The 12,375-nt window shown below is 39.3% G+C and overlaps 1 protein-coding gene across 14 annotated transcripts in view; it reads right to left on the bottom strand.

Annotated features, from left to right (window-relative positions):
• tns1b (tensin 1b) overlaps positions 1–12,375 on the bottom strand; it is a 154,002-nt gene that overhangs the window by 94,806 nt on the left and 46,821 nt on the right. For all 14 annotated transcript variants that reach the window (XM_067516989.1, XM_067517003.1, XM_067516999.1 and 11 more), the window contains exon 2: positions 10,626–10,740. In XM_067516989.1, the coding sequence (XP_067373090.1) occupies positions 10,626–10,740 (115 nt within the window). The remainder of the gene's footprint in view (positions 1–10,625; positions 10,741–12,375) is intronic.

Raw genomic sequence — 12,375 nt, forward strand, 5'->3', positions numbered from 1 at the left:
AGTCACTTTATCATATAAAACAGCGTTCGACATTTCTGATTCACAAAACGCTTAAAACTATTGCTTCTAATCAAAATTTTCAAAGACTAAAATTAACAAAGTTAACAACTGTCTTTGAAACAACAAGTTTATACTTTGGGTCGAAAAGTGATGGTTAGAAGATTTGCAAACAAAATAATCGAAAAAAAAATACATACTTTACTACACTATAAATCAGTTGAATATTTTTTTACTAGAAGTCCACTCCAAAGCTTTTCTGTATATAGAAAGGTGCTGTTCAATTCTTCTCTTATCCAGACATATTGAACAGTGCTGGCAGCAGTGCAAAGATATTCACTATTAATGTTTGTAAGCGATGCTCCCCCTTCTAACCAATCAGAGAATTTTAAATATTTGTGCTTTATTAGTTAGTTTTACAGCATTCACAATTATTGCTGTGTAGCAGATTGAAGACTCTACACACCCACACCCACATTCAAGTGGCCTGGCTAACTTGCTGTCAGGTTTAAATTGGGAATTACATGATTTTTCCAAACACTGTAAACTAAGAATGATAATTGGGTTGATTGCAGTGTCCTAAAACAGAACTATAGGCAACATAGACGAAAATTTGTGGACTAAAGATTTGGGCAACACAGTGGTGGAGTTGTTAGCACTACTGTCTCACAGCTAGAGCGTCCCCGGTTAGAATCCCTGGCCAGCTGCAGCCTTTTCTATATGGAGTTTGATGTTCTCCTTGTGTTTATGTGGGTTTCTTCCAGGTATTGCAGTTTCCTCCAACAGTCCAAAGATATGCATGTTCACTGATGACTAAATGTGAGTGTGAATGGTTGTGTGTCAGTGTATTTCTCTTTGTGTTGGCCCTGAGATAAATTGGTGACATGTTCAGAGTGGACCCCACCGCTTGTCCAGTGACAGCTGGGATAGGCTCCAACCCCCCCCCCTGGATAATGGCTGAACGGACAACAGGTTTGCAGGGCCTTCTGATATTTTGTGTACCAGTTACTGTGTGATTATCAAAAAGTATAACTTGTATTTACTATTTGCTAACTTTTGTACAATTTCATTATGTATACTACACAATACTCTAACTTTTTTATCAAACCATTTGTATACACTACTTCCATCATCATAAATTGAACCCACAGTGCTGAAAGTACTTTTGACACACTACATGTGACACTAGTTACTGGGAATGCTCTTGTGAATGGGAAACTCAAACATATGTGGCTGTTTGCTTAACAAGCATTGAAGCCATGTGCCTGTTCATCAGGATGATGTCCAGTCCCAGTCCCACCACGTGAGTCCCCGGTAAACAACACTCCCGGGCCACATGGGAAGAAGCAGGACTTCCATATTGGGTGTGAAAGAGTGCAGGCCAGAGAGCTTGGGTTAGGCTTTACCTTGTTAGGAAGTTGTAGCCTTGGAGGATAAACAGAGCAGAAATGTTCCTGGTGGAGGGAAGAAAGACTGGCGGGAGATGTGGAGAAAGGTGGGAGATGTGGAGAAAGAAGAAGACACCAGAAGACAAAGTGGAGATGCAGGAGGAAAAAAAAACATGTATGATGCATGATAAATATTAAAGTGGGGGTGCAACAGCTGCTCATATCAATCATAAGAAAATGAGAGGACACGGTGGACGGGGAGGAGGATGACGAGATGATGAGCCGCGTGGAACACTAGTGGCAATCTGACTCTGGGTCTGTGGTATGTTGTACAACATGAGAGGAGGGGGAACTAATAGTGGAGGGGGGATGTTATGGAGGCTGGGTGAATTTTTTTCCCTTGGTCCCTTGGAATGAGTGCGTACTCCCACAGGCCTGGGCTGGACCCCCTTACACACAATCAGAGGGCAGGGCTGGAGAATTTCCTCTTCACCCCTCCCCTCCCTCTCACTTTCTCCATCCGTCTTTCCTCCTGCCTGCCTCTCATGCACAATCACAAACATGTGACCACCAGCACGTGTACATACACTGTACTAACATTCACAATGCGTCATATGTACTGTACATACAGTAAATACATTTTTCTGTCTTACTTAAGGAATCGATCAGGAATGATTAAAAACCAACTGTTGTACAACCTCACTATTCATTTCAATAACTAATAGCGATGCCACACAAACCACCCTGTAGCTGTAGACACATTCTTAGCACTGTATCTGCAGCTGAAAACTATCAAAAATAAAGGCACCTTTATAAGAGACTTTCCTCCTGTAAAATACAACTAAGGTAGGTCAAAGCCGGTGAAACAGACCAACATACAGTAAATGTACATAGTACTGTGGGGAGACATGGAGCACCTGTAGTGACCATAACACAGTTACCAGGTATTTAGACACAGGAAAGTGTTGGTTAGGTTGGTTGGATGGTTCTTTCCCACAAGAGGCCAGAGTTTGTTAATTTGTTCTAACACGTCCCAATTTCACACCTAAACATGTTATTTAACCGAAAGCAAACCCCTATGTTTGCGCTGTTTATTCCAACGGGTTTGAGTGTTTAGGTCGAAATACTGTAGATGGAAGATAGTAACTTTTTTTAGGCACCATTGAGAGAGATTCGCCATTTTGGTGCTTGGAGGCAAAGGGGGAGAAATGTCAAGAGTGTCCTGTTGGGACACTACTTTACAAACAGTTCTGTGGGTCAATGGGAGTAAAGTTTGAAGGTTGAAGGACTTCTTATAAAATCTGTGATGTACAGTTATTTAAGTAAATGATTTAGTCAAATTGCATTTAGATAAATTCCATTTCATATTCGTGACTTGTTTTTAAAGATTTGTGTCTTCAGTAGAAATCAGGGGGAACCAGGCTGAGTGCCAGAGGGTGGTTTAGTGTGGGGATTACCAGAGAGGGTATAGGCACATCAACAGTATTGAGAAACACACTAATGCATCATTGGCTTGGTCTATTCATACGACGTGATGAAAATAAGAAAATGCAGAATATTACCAGTCTTATCCTTTAAGCTCCATTTACAGGTAGTAAACAACACTCCTGCGTGCCTCCACAAGCCAGAGTCTGAATGAACAATTTGTTATTAGCTACCTACAGTAAAAAACATCTCTGCACACATTTTTGTTCGTTTCAATCACACTCCTGCTTTAACAGGTCATGTGTAGTGCAATGATGTTAAGGAGAAAGACAAAAAAACTACAGAACTGAGTACATAGTAATGTGTGCATTACCTGCACCGGCCAAGCAATTTTACCATGTACAGCATTTAAAACAGGATCAACAACCAGCCACCTGACATCTTAGTATTGGCCTAATAAAAATCAAATGGTGAATATTTTTCACAAATGTATTGCCGAAGCAAGTAGGAACGGACACTTCCATATCTTAGCAGCGCTGTTAACACCACAGAACAGCTGCAGAAATGGGTGCATAGATGTCTCGTGTGCCTTGTGTATAACGCGCTGCAAAACATCACCTTGTCAAGTGGTTATCGGGAGCAATTATGTGGGTTAGGGTGGCCCTACTCAGCCTCCTAGTTCCCTTCGTAGGCTGCTATCCCAAAGCAGATTTAGGCAAAAAGAACAACTAGATCTGATCAACTCTGATTTTTCAGCCCAACCATCCACTTGAACCTCCTCCTGTGTCATTCCTTAACAGTGACTACTGCTCCTGCCACATTTAAGAGGGTCTAATTCTAACATATATTGATGATATGCGCTTCTGATCTACTGCTATGTGCTGTTTACCCGACTGAGGAATAATTATGGGTGTAAGAACAACCAATAACTGCCATTTAATGAGGTGGTAACATATGAAACAGCCGAAGATTCAGTATATACGCTGTAGCGCCAAGCCAACTTTTAAGTCATGCAAAAAGTACTTTCTGGAAGTGAAAACCATAGCAACATGGCGAAGAATTGGCTTTAAACAGCTGATGAGCTCTAAACCTCTTTTTCCAAACATTTCCATTCACCTACACACTGACTCGAACGCTCAGTCTTGCTCTGCAATTGTTGCTGCTCTCATCACCAGCCCTCATTTGACTCACACAGGGGTGTCATGCTTCAGCCCACACATTTTCTCCAGCTAGAATCCCTGCCAGTGTTGGGTTTCTGTGGGTAAAGCCCCACCTTCATCCAGCTGCTACGGCTTTAACATGGGAGATTCCCGAAAACAGTGCAGGAGAGAAAAAAAAAAAAAAAAAAGATCCTGAGCAAAAGTTCCCATTAACTCACTGTGTGTATGCACATCTGTGTGTGCGTGTGTGTGTGTGTGTTTGCTTCTTTCTGACAAAACACAACTTCTTTTTATTTACCTTTCTGTCTGTTTTCATGTCACTGTGAGTATTAGTCAAACTTTGGTTGAAACAGTCGTTTCCTCTGATACAATCTGTAGCTACCAAAACACAGAAAATGAACATGTAAATATGAGACAAAGCCTGACAAACATGGATTAAACAATTAGTACACGTTCAGGATCAGCGTTAGTGCTATACATTTACTCTTGGACATAAGCAGCTGATGTAGTTTCTACTAACAAATGCATCTGTTTCATTGGCGACACAGGACTGTACTGCCACCTGGTGGTTGCACTCAATAATTGTAGGAGTACGCAGACTTAATACTAATGCAAGTACTTGGTATTAAAAGTACCCCACTACAAAGCAGAAGTACTACTTCTTCACTCAAGTGAAGGAACTAACTACAGGTTGAACATATATAAAGTTCAAGCAGTCTATTAAGAAAACTGTGTGTTTGAAACAATATTAGATCCTGTTGATAACATACACGTTTAAGTCCAGTCCAGATTTATTTGGCAAACATTCAAATTATAGGAAAGAAAATAAGCACTAATGTCAGCCTTACTTTAGAGGCTGTGGTTGGAACAGAAGGAGCTGGTAAAATTGGAGCTGATTTTAACCACTTTCTACTGACAGCTGGTTCGACCATTAAAGTAAATGCGAATTTATTAGTTCATTCTATTTATTTTAACAATCCACATGTGGAAAAGGTAACTAGTAATGTATTAAAAGGTACAATTTTGAATTGTCGTGGAGCTAAAATAAATGTAATGTCATGTGATAAATGTCTTGTAATGGCTCAAAATTGTGGCGAACAAAAGTACTCAATGAAAAACAAAAGCCAACAACACCTGGGAACTTGGTGTGGAAGAAAAATGGTGTCGCTGGTAACGTTTAAGCTGATGGTTTACCCATACTATAGCATTTGTGTTAGTTACTGTAAGTAAGAATCTTCATGTTAAAAAGGAAGTAATTAAGGTTTTAAAATAAATGTATTGAAATTAAAGTACAATATTTTCCTATCAATTATGGTAGACTAAAATAAACCCTTCCTAAAATGGAAATACTCTATTAAAGTACAAGTACTACAAAACGGCACGCTGTAACTTTAATTCATAAATAAACAATCACTTGCATTGTTAACACCGTCAATAATGTAAACAACAATATCATGTTCAATATAGCTTTGTCCACGCAATTTACTTTAGGATGGAAACCAAGTGAAAAAGTTGCAGACAAAACATCAAGCCACAGTCAATGGGCAAAGAAGTAAACTAATACAGGAAGAATTTAGCAGAGCAGATGTTTAATTTGAAAAAATTAAATTCATGCATACAACTCTACATTATTGATATTGGTGGTTTTAATGTTGTGGATGTACTGCAAGCGCGTGTGTTTGACATTTGTATGTCATATCCAGCATTAACACTTTCCCATGCTGTCTCCTTTCCATATTATTACCATTGGGTGGTATTAATGTTGTGGCTGACTGATGTACAGTCAGAGTTATCAGATCCCTCCATTTAAATTATTTTGGCTGGAGCAAAACACAGTAAGACATAAGGTTTTCTTTCCCTCAGTGTCAGTTTGCTACTAAATATAATTAAACACAATGCAAATCAATACAAAGAATACGATTAGATTTTTGCCAAGATGGATTTAGGACTAAATCTGACTTGATTACATACATTTATCTTAACTAAACAGTAGATTTAGGAAAACAATCTCAAGTCAAGTTTCAAATAGAGTTCAATTGTAATGTTTCAACTAATCCAACAGGTGACTCCCTAACTGCATTAACTCCTCTGATACCGTTCTGGGTACTGTGCTCCTTTACATTTGTTCTCAACTCCTTAATGTAGATTCTCTTTAAACCAAAGTTCGATCACTTAGTGTTTTTTTTTTTTCTTCTAATGAAGAGTTTCAGACTGTTTTGTGAGCCCAGATGTGTCCTGTTATACAACAGCATGTCAGACAGTAACATTACAGTGAGTAGATGAGTGTAAAAGTTTCTCTCTTCCCTTCCCCCTGACAGCACAGTGACTCTGTCCTCTGTCAATGCTCTGCTCAGTTTCGCAGATTAGTATAATGATGTTAGTTTGGGAGACAGTCTCCAGCCATCAGAAAACCAGTGGTCATCTCCTGCCATCTGTTCCCCTTTGGGCTAATGACTCCTGTCCCTCGCACTTTAGTGTTGGTGTTGTACATTTTAACTTTAATGACAAAGCAGAACCATGTTTTTTTGTGCGTGTGTGTGTGTGCACAAATACTATATAAGTAGTCAATTCTGTGTGTGAGTGTGTGTGTGTTTTCACCCTCATTGGAATTTGTTACATACCAGCCCAATGAGCTCAGCTGTCAAGAACAGAGCTGTGAAAACCTTCACTCTCCCTTACACACATATACACACCTGTCATTGTAGTGTGTTCACAGGGGACCCTTTTGGTCTCCTCCATGACAGAAGAACTACACCCTTCTTATAAAATAAAAGCATAAATGATTCATAGAACAACTTCATAGATATGATTTAAAATTGTTTTTCTTCAAGCTAGGAGGGCTTTTATATGCTGTCACACAAAGCTTAAAAGTTGCAGCTGTGAGAAGCAGAATAATCTGAAATTTGAGCAATTTCCCTTTAGCTTAGGGGAAAACTTTTGGTCAAAACATAAAGTGATTAACCTTCATAAAGTAATTCAATTGTTATTATAGAAAAAACAGTTCCTGTGTTTTAGGCCTAAAATACCCAACCAAAGAAACTGGAAAACTTCAGCCCTGGCCTGCGTCAACACGCCATTGTCAAAGTAACCAACACCTCGTATCCTGGCAACTGCTGAAAGGAGAGGAAGTTCAAATGCTCATGTCATTACGGGACCATGTGACTGGAGAATGTTGGTAAACAAGAGCAGCAGAGAGGAAGAGCCGTGTGACCGTGGGAGCAGCTGGATCCTGCATGAATCATCTTCAGTCTGTTCACAGGTTTTCAGTGCTTCATATGTAACTTAATGCATTGTTGCGGGTCACAAAATATGCCAACAATAATGGCATATTGTCTCCCTGCATTATGCTGGAGCCTCTTTACAGTGGTAGCTATTTTAAAACAGGTTACTTTGGTAATCTGGGGGGGGGTGATGAAAATTATTTTTCCACATCTGCATCTCTTCACCCTGAACCTGGGCACTTCTGCTGGATGCTTCTATACCTTTCAAAATGGGAATTGAACAACTCATAAAAACACGCAGGGAAAGAGAAAACCAGTACTTGGTGTACTATGTCTGAGCAGGAGTGTGCAGACTGCTTTTTATGGTTAATTCGAAAAAGCAAAAATGTTTATTTAAGGTCTTATTTCATAAGTATTGAACATTATTGCCAAGAGGGAAGATGCAGCCCAGGGAGAAGTCTACCTATCAAAGTGGGGACCTCCATAGATTTTACACCGTTTAGTCAATTTCAGACAACATAGACACTCATACACAAACACACAAACCCACACACTCCATTTCCTTTTACACGTGAGCCAGTGCAGACATCACAAGGCAAAAAGAAGCATACTGAGGTAAATTAAATCAGTGCAGACTTTACTGCAGTCTTGTCATGACAGTTTATTTCTTCTATAAATCAGTTCTTACAAATTATGGTCTCAGGTGATGTCCAGAGTCATTTTATGAGAACATTTAGGTAACTGTGTGTACAAAAAAAAAAAGCATGCAGTTCCTGGAAAAGCAAATACCAAAAACGAAATGACATTTTAATTCCAAAGTAACAACCTACAACTGACTAACAAACCTTTTTTGTGCTTTTTTGCTAATATATAATATATGAAAAGCAGTGATTATTTTCTTGTAAATGTCCTTATTTAATAAGCCCAGAGAGAAAGTTCCTTTTCCATGGACATTTTAAGCTGATTACTTTTATTAAGATCATTGAAATAATTGCTTCTCCAAAAATACAAGGTCTGGTTCATAATCTAACAGGCACTTTTCTTTATTTTGATAAGACAGTAATGATAAAAAAAAATTCTGAGGATATTACGCTGTATAACACACTCACTATAGATCACAAATTAAATGTATACACCTTTGTTCATCTATTGTACGTGATGTGAGCCAAAGTGCTCTCTTCCAATAACAGCTGGCTTTACACAAAAGTGAAAATAGACATGACACCCAGTATGGACCAGTACAATCACAGTCACAGCTCTTGGTCAGTGAGTTGGCCCATTAGAGATGCTGAAAGCTGAATGCCTTCTTTAAGAGCTCTTCAGCAGTAGACGGCAACTTTAACTTTTACCTTACAAGCAGGATTTCAAACAGCTCAGCCCATGTGTGGTGGCTAATCAAGGGTCATTTGGTGCCATTTGTTCACAACACCAACAGGGTAAATCTGGGTGGGAAATAAAAGAGCAACAGCTGCCTCTGGCTCAAAAAAAAAAAAATAGTGCTGCAAAGCAAGATATGGAACTATACAGTATCATAATAACTGTGAAATTATTTGATTGACAGGTTTTGAATGCCGAGTTCCTAGCATCGACCATGCAAACACACAAACACCACAACAATGTGATTCTGCCAAACAGCCCTTAGAATTTAAAATGATGCCATTTTGCACAGAACGCTCATGTTGTTCCAAATTGTGCCCTCAAGCCATCCTGTGTCGAGTTGGGAATATTCAAGCCTGTCGTGCCAAACCCAACATCAAACCATTTCCGCATGGTTTCATTTGACGTTATCTGTCACAACACAGACATTTCCACTGCAACACGATGTGCTGAGCAGACCGGGATAGTACTCTTCAGATATGTTTTAACTCTCGTGGTGCACTCTCTGCATGGGAACGTTTTACTACACTGAGCAATGTCCCAAACACAGTGATCACATTGAAGTCTATTATTGAATCTCAGTAACTTTCCTGCAATTGTTTGAGGTTTCACATTAGGCTTGAATCAAACCCATCTGGCATCTGTGCAGGTTCAATAAACAATACAAGCACTAAAATACCATTTGACCCTGTGTAGTTTTGTTACCTTAAATATAAAACTGTAAAAAATGTATTTAGGAATTATATAGACACATTGACTCTTTTTTGATTTGGTCTCAAGTTACAGGTGATTGGACACAAGTGAGGTCTGTCAGCCATTGGTGATGGACGATGGCATCATGCAGTTGTTCAAACCTAACGGACAGTTGCGTTGCCAGCAGGTCCAAGCAGTTACTGCTGATTCCCACAGTGGCCCATAGCTCTCAGTTGGGTTCTGATTATAAGTGTGTAGAATTAAATTGCTGTTTGTTTAAATTTGAAGTAATGGTCCATATTATATTACATTTTAAAGTAATTCAGCCCAAACTTTACATGGGTGGAAGTTTACTTTCTCATTAACAGTTGAGACCTATATTGAACACTGTGTATTCAAAGTAGTATCTCAGCAAAATAGTAGCTGATCTTACTAATGTCGTAAAGGCATCTACTATAGCTACTGCTGTTACTTAAAGGAGTTTTCTCATTTTTCTTAGCATTTTTCTTTGCGCCTAAAAGAGGCCCAGAGATCTCCAGTGTGTAATCAAGGCATCTGGGCTTTTAAGCTGAAGCATCTGACAACCAGTAATTTCCGAGGCTGCACTGACATTACCGTGCCAAGATGGTGTGTGAAGAAATAAGCCAATCACTTGCTTCTTCCTACTAGGCCTTTTTCAATGAAGCATTGAAGCTTTTCAAGGTCAAAGCTTCTTAAGGTTTCATTTGCTCTACTAAGCCTGGACAAACTGAACCCACTGTGGAAAAAGAGTTAAACAGGACAAACTATTAGAGTGCCATCGGTGGTTTGTGTATACATTTTAAACTGAATTGAATAAATCTACTTTCCAAGATGTCAGTAAATATGGTCTCAAGGGAAAGTGGAAACGATAAAATAGGGCGTGAGGACAGTAATTCTGCTTTTGTAACTTGGGGAAACACCTTTGTTCATTTTTGTTCAGAAATAACTAGAGATATGATTTGCAAACCACAAACCACAGTTGTAATCGATGCAGGGAAAACACAAAATGCGGGGAACCTCCATTGGATTCCACTGTCCAATACTTTTCGAATTGCGTGCCAAATTGTGAACCACTTCCTGAACCAGTCACGTGGTACGTCCCACCAGCAAGGCTTCAGACATCGTCATATACGTCATTAAATGCCCCCACTGACACTCACAATAACTATAGCACTAATTCTGCTGGAGGCTGGACATACTGGAAACGACTGATTTACAGATTCTACATATAAAGATTATGATCTTGTCCAGCTACTCCGAAAATACTGTTTTTTGAAATGAATTAAAGTGGGGTGAAAGGAGACCAAAGCCGAAGGGAGACAGTTTCGAAACAGATGACTAACCTCTGCAGATGAGCCCGTCTTGGAGGACGGTCTGTTTGCAAACGCTGCACTGCTTGGCCTTCTTGAAAGTCTTCACCCGGAAAGTATGGGAATGAAGAGCCTCCAACTCCTCTGGCTGCAGTTAAGAAAACAAAAACAGAGGAGCACAGATGTGGAATGTTAGTGTTAAAATGTTTATGAGTTTTGAATGAATGCATTTGGCAGAAAGTCATTTTGTATAATTTGATGTATTTTTTTTTATGTATTTTATGAGTGCAGGTGTTCCCCCTTTTTCCTAAAGGGGAACATTTTATACGATTGCCATTTGCAAAAAATACAATACCCATACACACACGCATACATACTCACACTCATCTTAGAAGCATCCAGAGCATCACAGTCAGAGCACAAATACGTTCAGCTATTTCTGTTTAAAGTTCTCAAACTTGTCTTTGACCAATTACCCAAGGAGAACGGCTGTAGGGCTTAGACAGGCCGAACAAAAGCTAAGAACAAGGAGCCTAATCTCTACTACTTCTCCTTTTTTCTACCATTTTCCTCCTCCCTCCCCCTTCGAACGTTCGTCCTGTCATCTCCTTTCTCTTCTTGCAGGTGGGTTACTCAACTCTTTGGAAAAACTTTGCCAGCACTCCACACCCCAGTTAAACATGTGTCCATGTGCTGCCTGCTGTTTTTTTTTTCCTGTAATGTGCAGAATACTCCCCCTGTCCTTTTTCCGGACACATTATAAACCTGGCATTTAGTTAAAAACTGATTTTGCAGCTTCCTGCGGCATCTTTACGAGAAATCTACATCACTATTTCCCTTTGCCTGGTTATGACTAAGACATTGTTTTTAATTAAATGTATGTGGTGTATTTGCTCAGGCCCATATCAGATCTTAATTTTACATGAATCTTAGTAAAGTAGTTAGCAAAAAAGGTTTTATTTGCATAAAACACAGTGAAATGACATTTAATAAAAACAGTCAACTGAATACGTAATCAAAAAATACCCTTATAAAGCCACCCAACATGCAACCATTTACTAAAAAACTGTATTCATACGAAAACTTGGACTTGTTGCCTGAATCAGTGTAGATTAATGTATATATTGTATGTGTACAGCATATCTTTCTTTCTGTAGCATTTTTATTGTTAAATAAAATGAAAATACAACAATGTCTGAATTTCTATAGGTCTGAAAGCCTATGTGTTTCATGCTGGGATCAAATGGAGAAACTATTTTGGATACAAGAAGGCCTTCAGACATGAGGGTTCCATTAAGTGTATGTGTTTGCTGGACAGAGCTAAACGTGGCCATGTGGTTGGCATTTTGGGAAGCTTTGCACAGGAATGTTCATATGGGGGATACCATAGACTCATAAGGCACAGTAAGGAAAATCTAGCAGTCCCCTGCCTGCAAGAATTCACAGACTACAAACCACATTAACCTTATAACCACTTGTTATACATTTTTCATCAATTCTAAAAGGCAACGTGTTGGAAAACCAGCTTTGGGTGTGCAATCACAGCGCAGAACTAATACCTAAATGATAACCCAGACTAGAGTATCCGTTGGACTTTGCTCACTCTGATCCCTCAATCTTTCTTTCGTTCTTTGCTTCGGAGTGTCCTCAGAAGTGACTTAGCAGAAGGAAAGGAAACCAACAATCTGGTTTCCTTCCAGCCAGTCTAGGATCAGTTAACAAACCAACAGCCTTCAAACTGTGTCATCCAAATGTGAAAGAGAAAGTCTCATTATACAAAGGT

Source organism: Channa argus, chromosome 9 (assembly GCF_033026475.1).
Source record: "Channa argus isolate prfri chromosome 9, Channa argus male v1.0, whole genome shotgun sequence".
Lineage (NCBI taxonomy): Eukaryota > Metazoa > Chordata > Actinopteri > Anabantiformes > Channidae > Channa > Channa argus.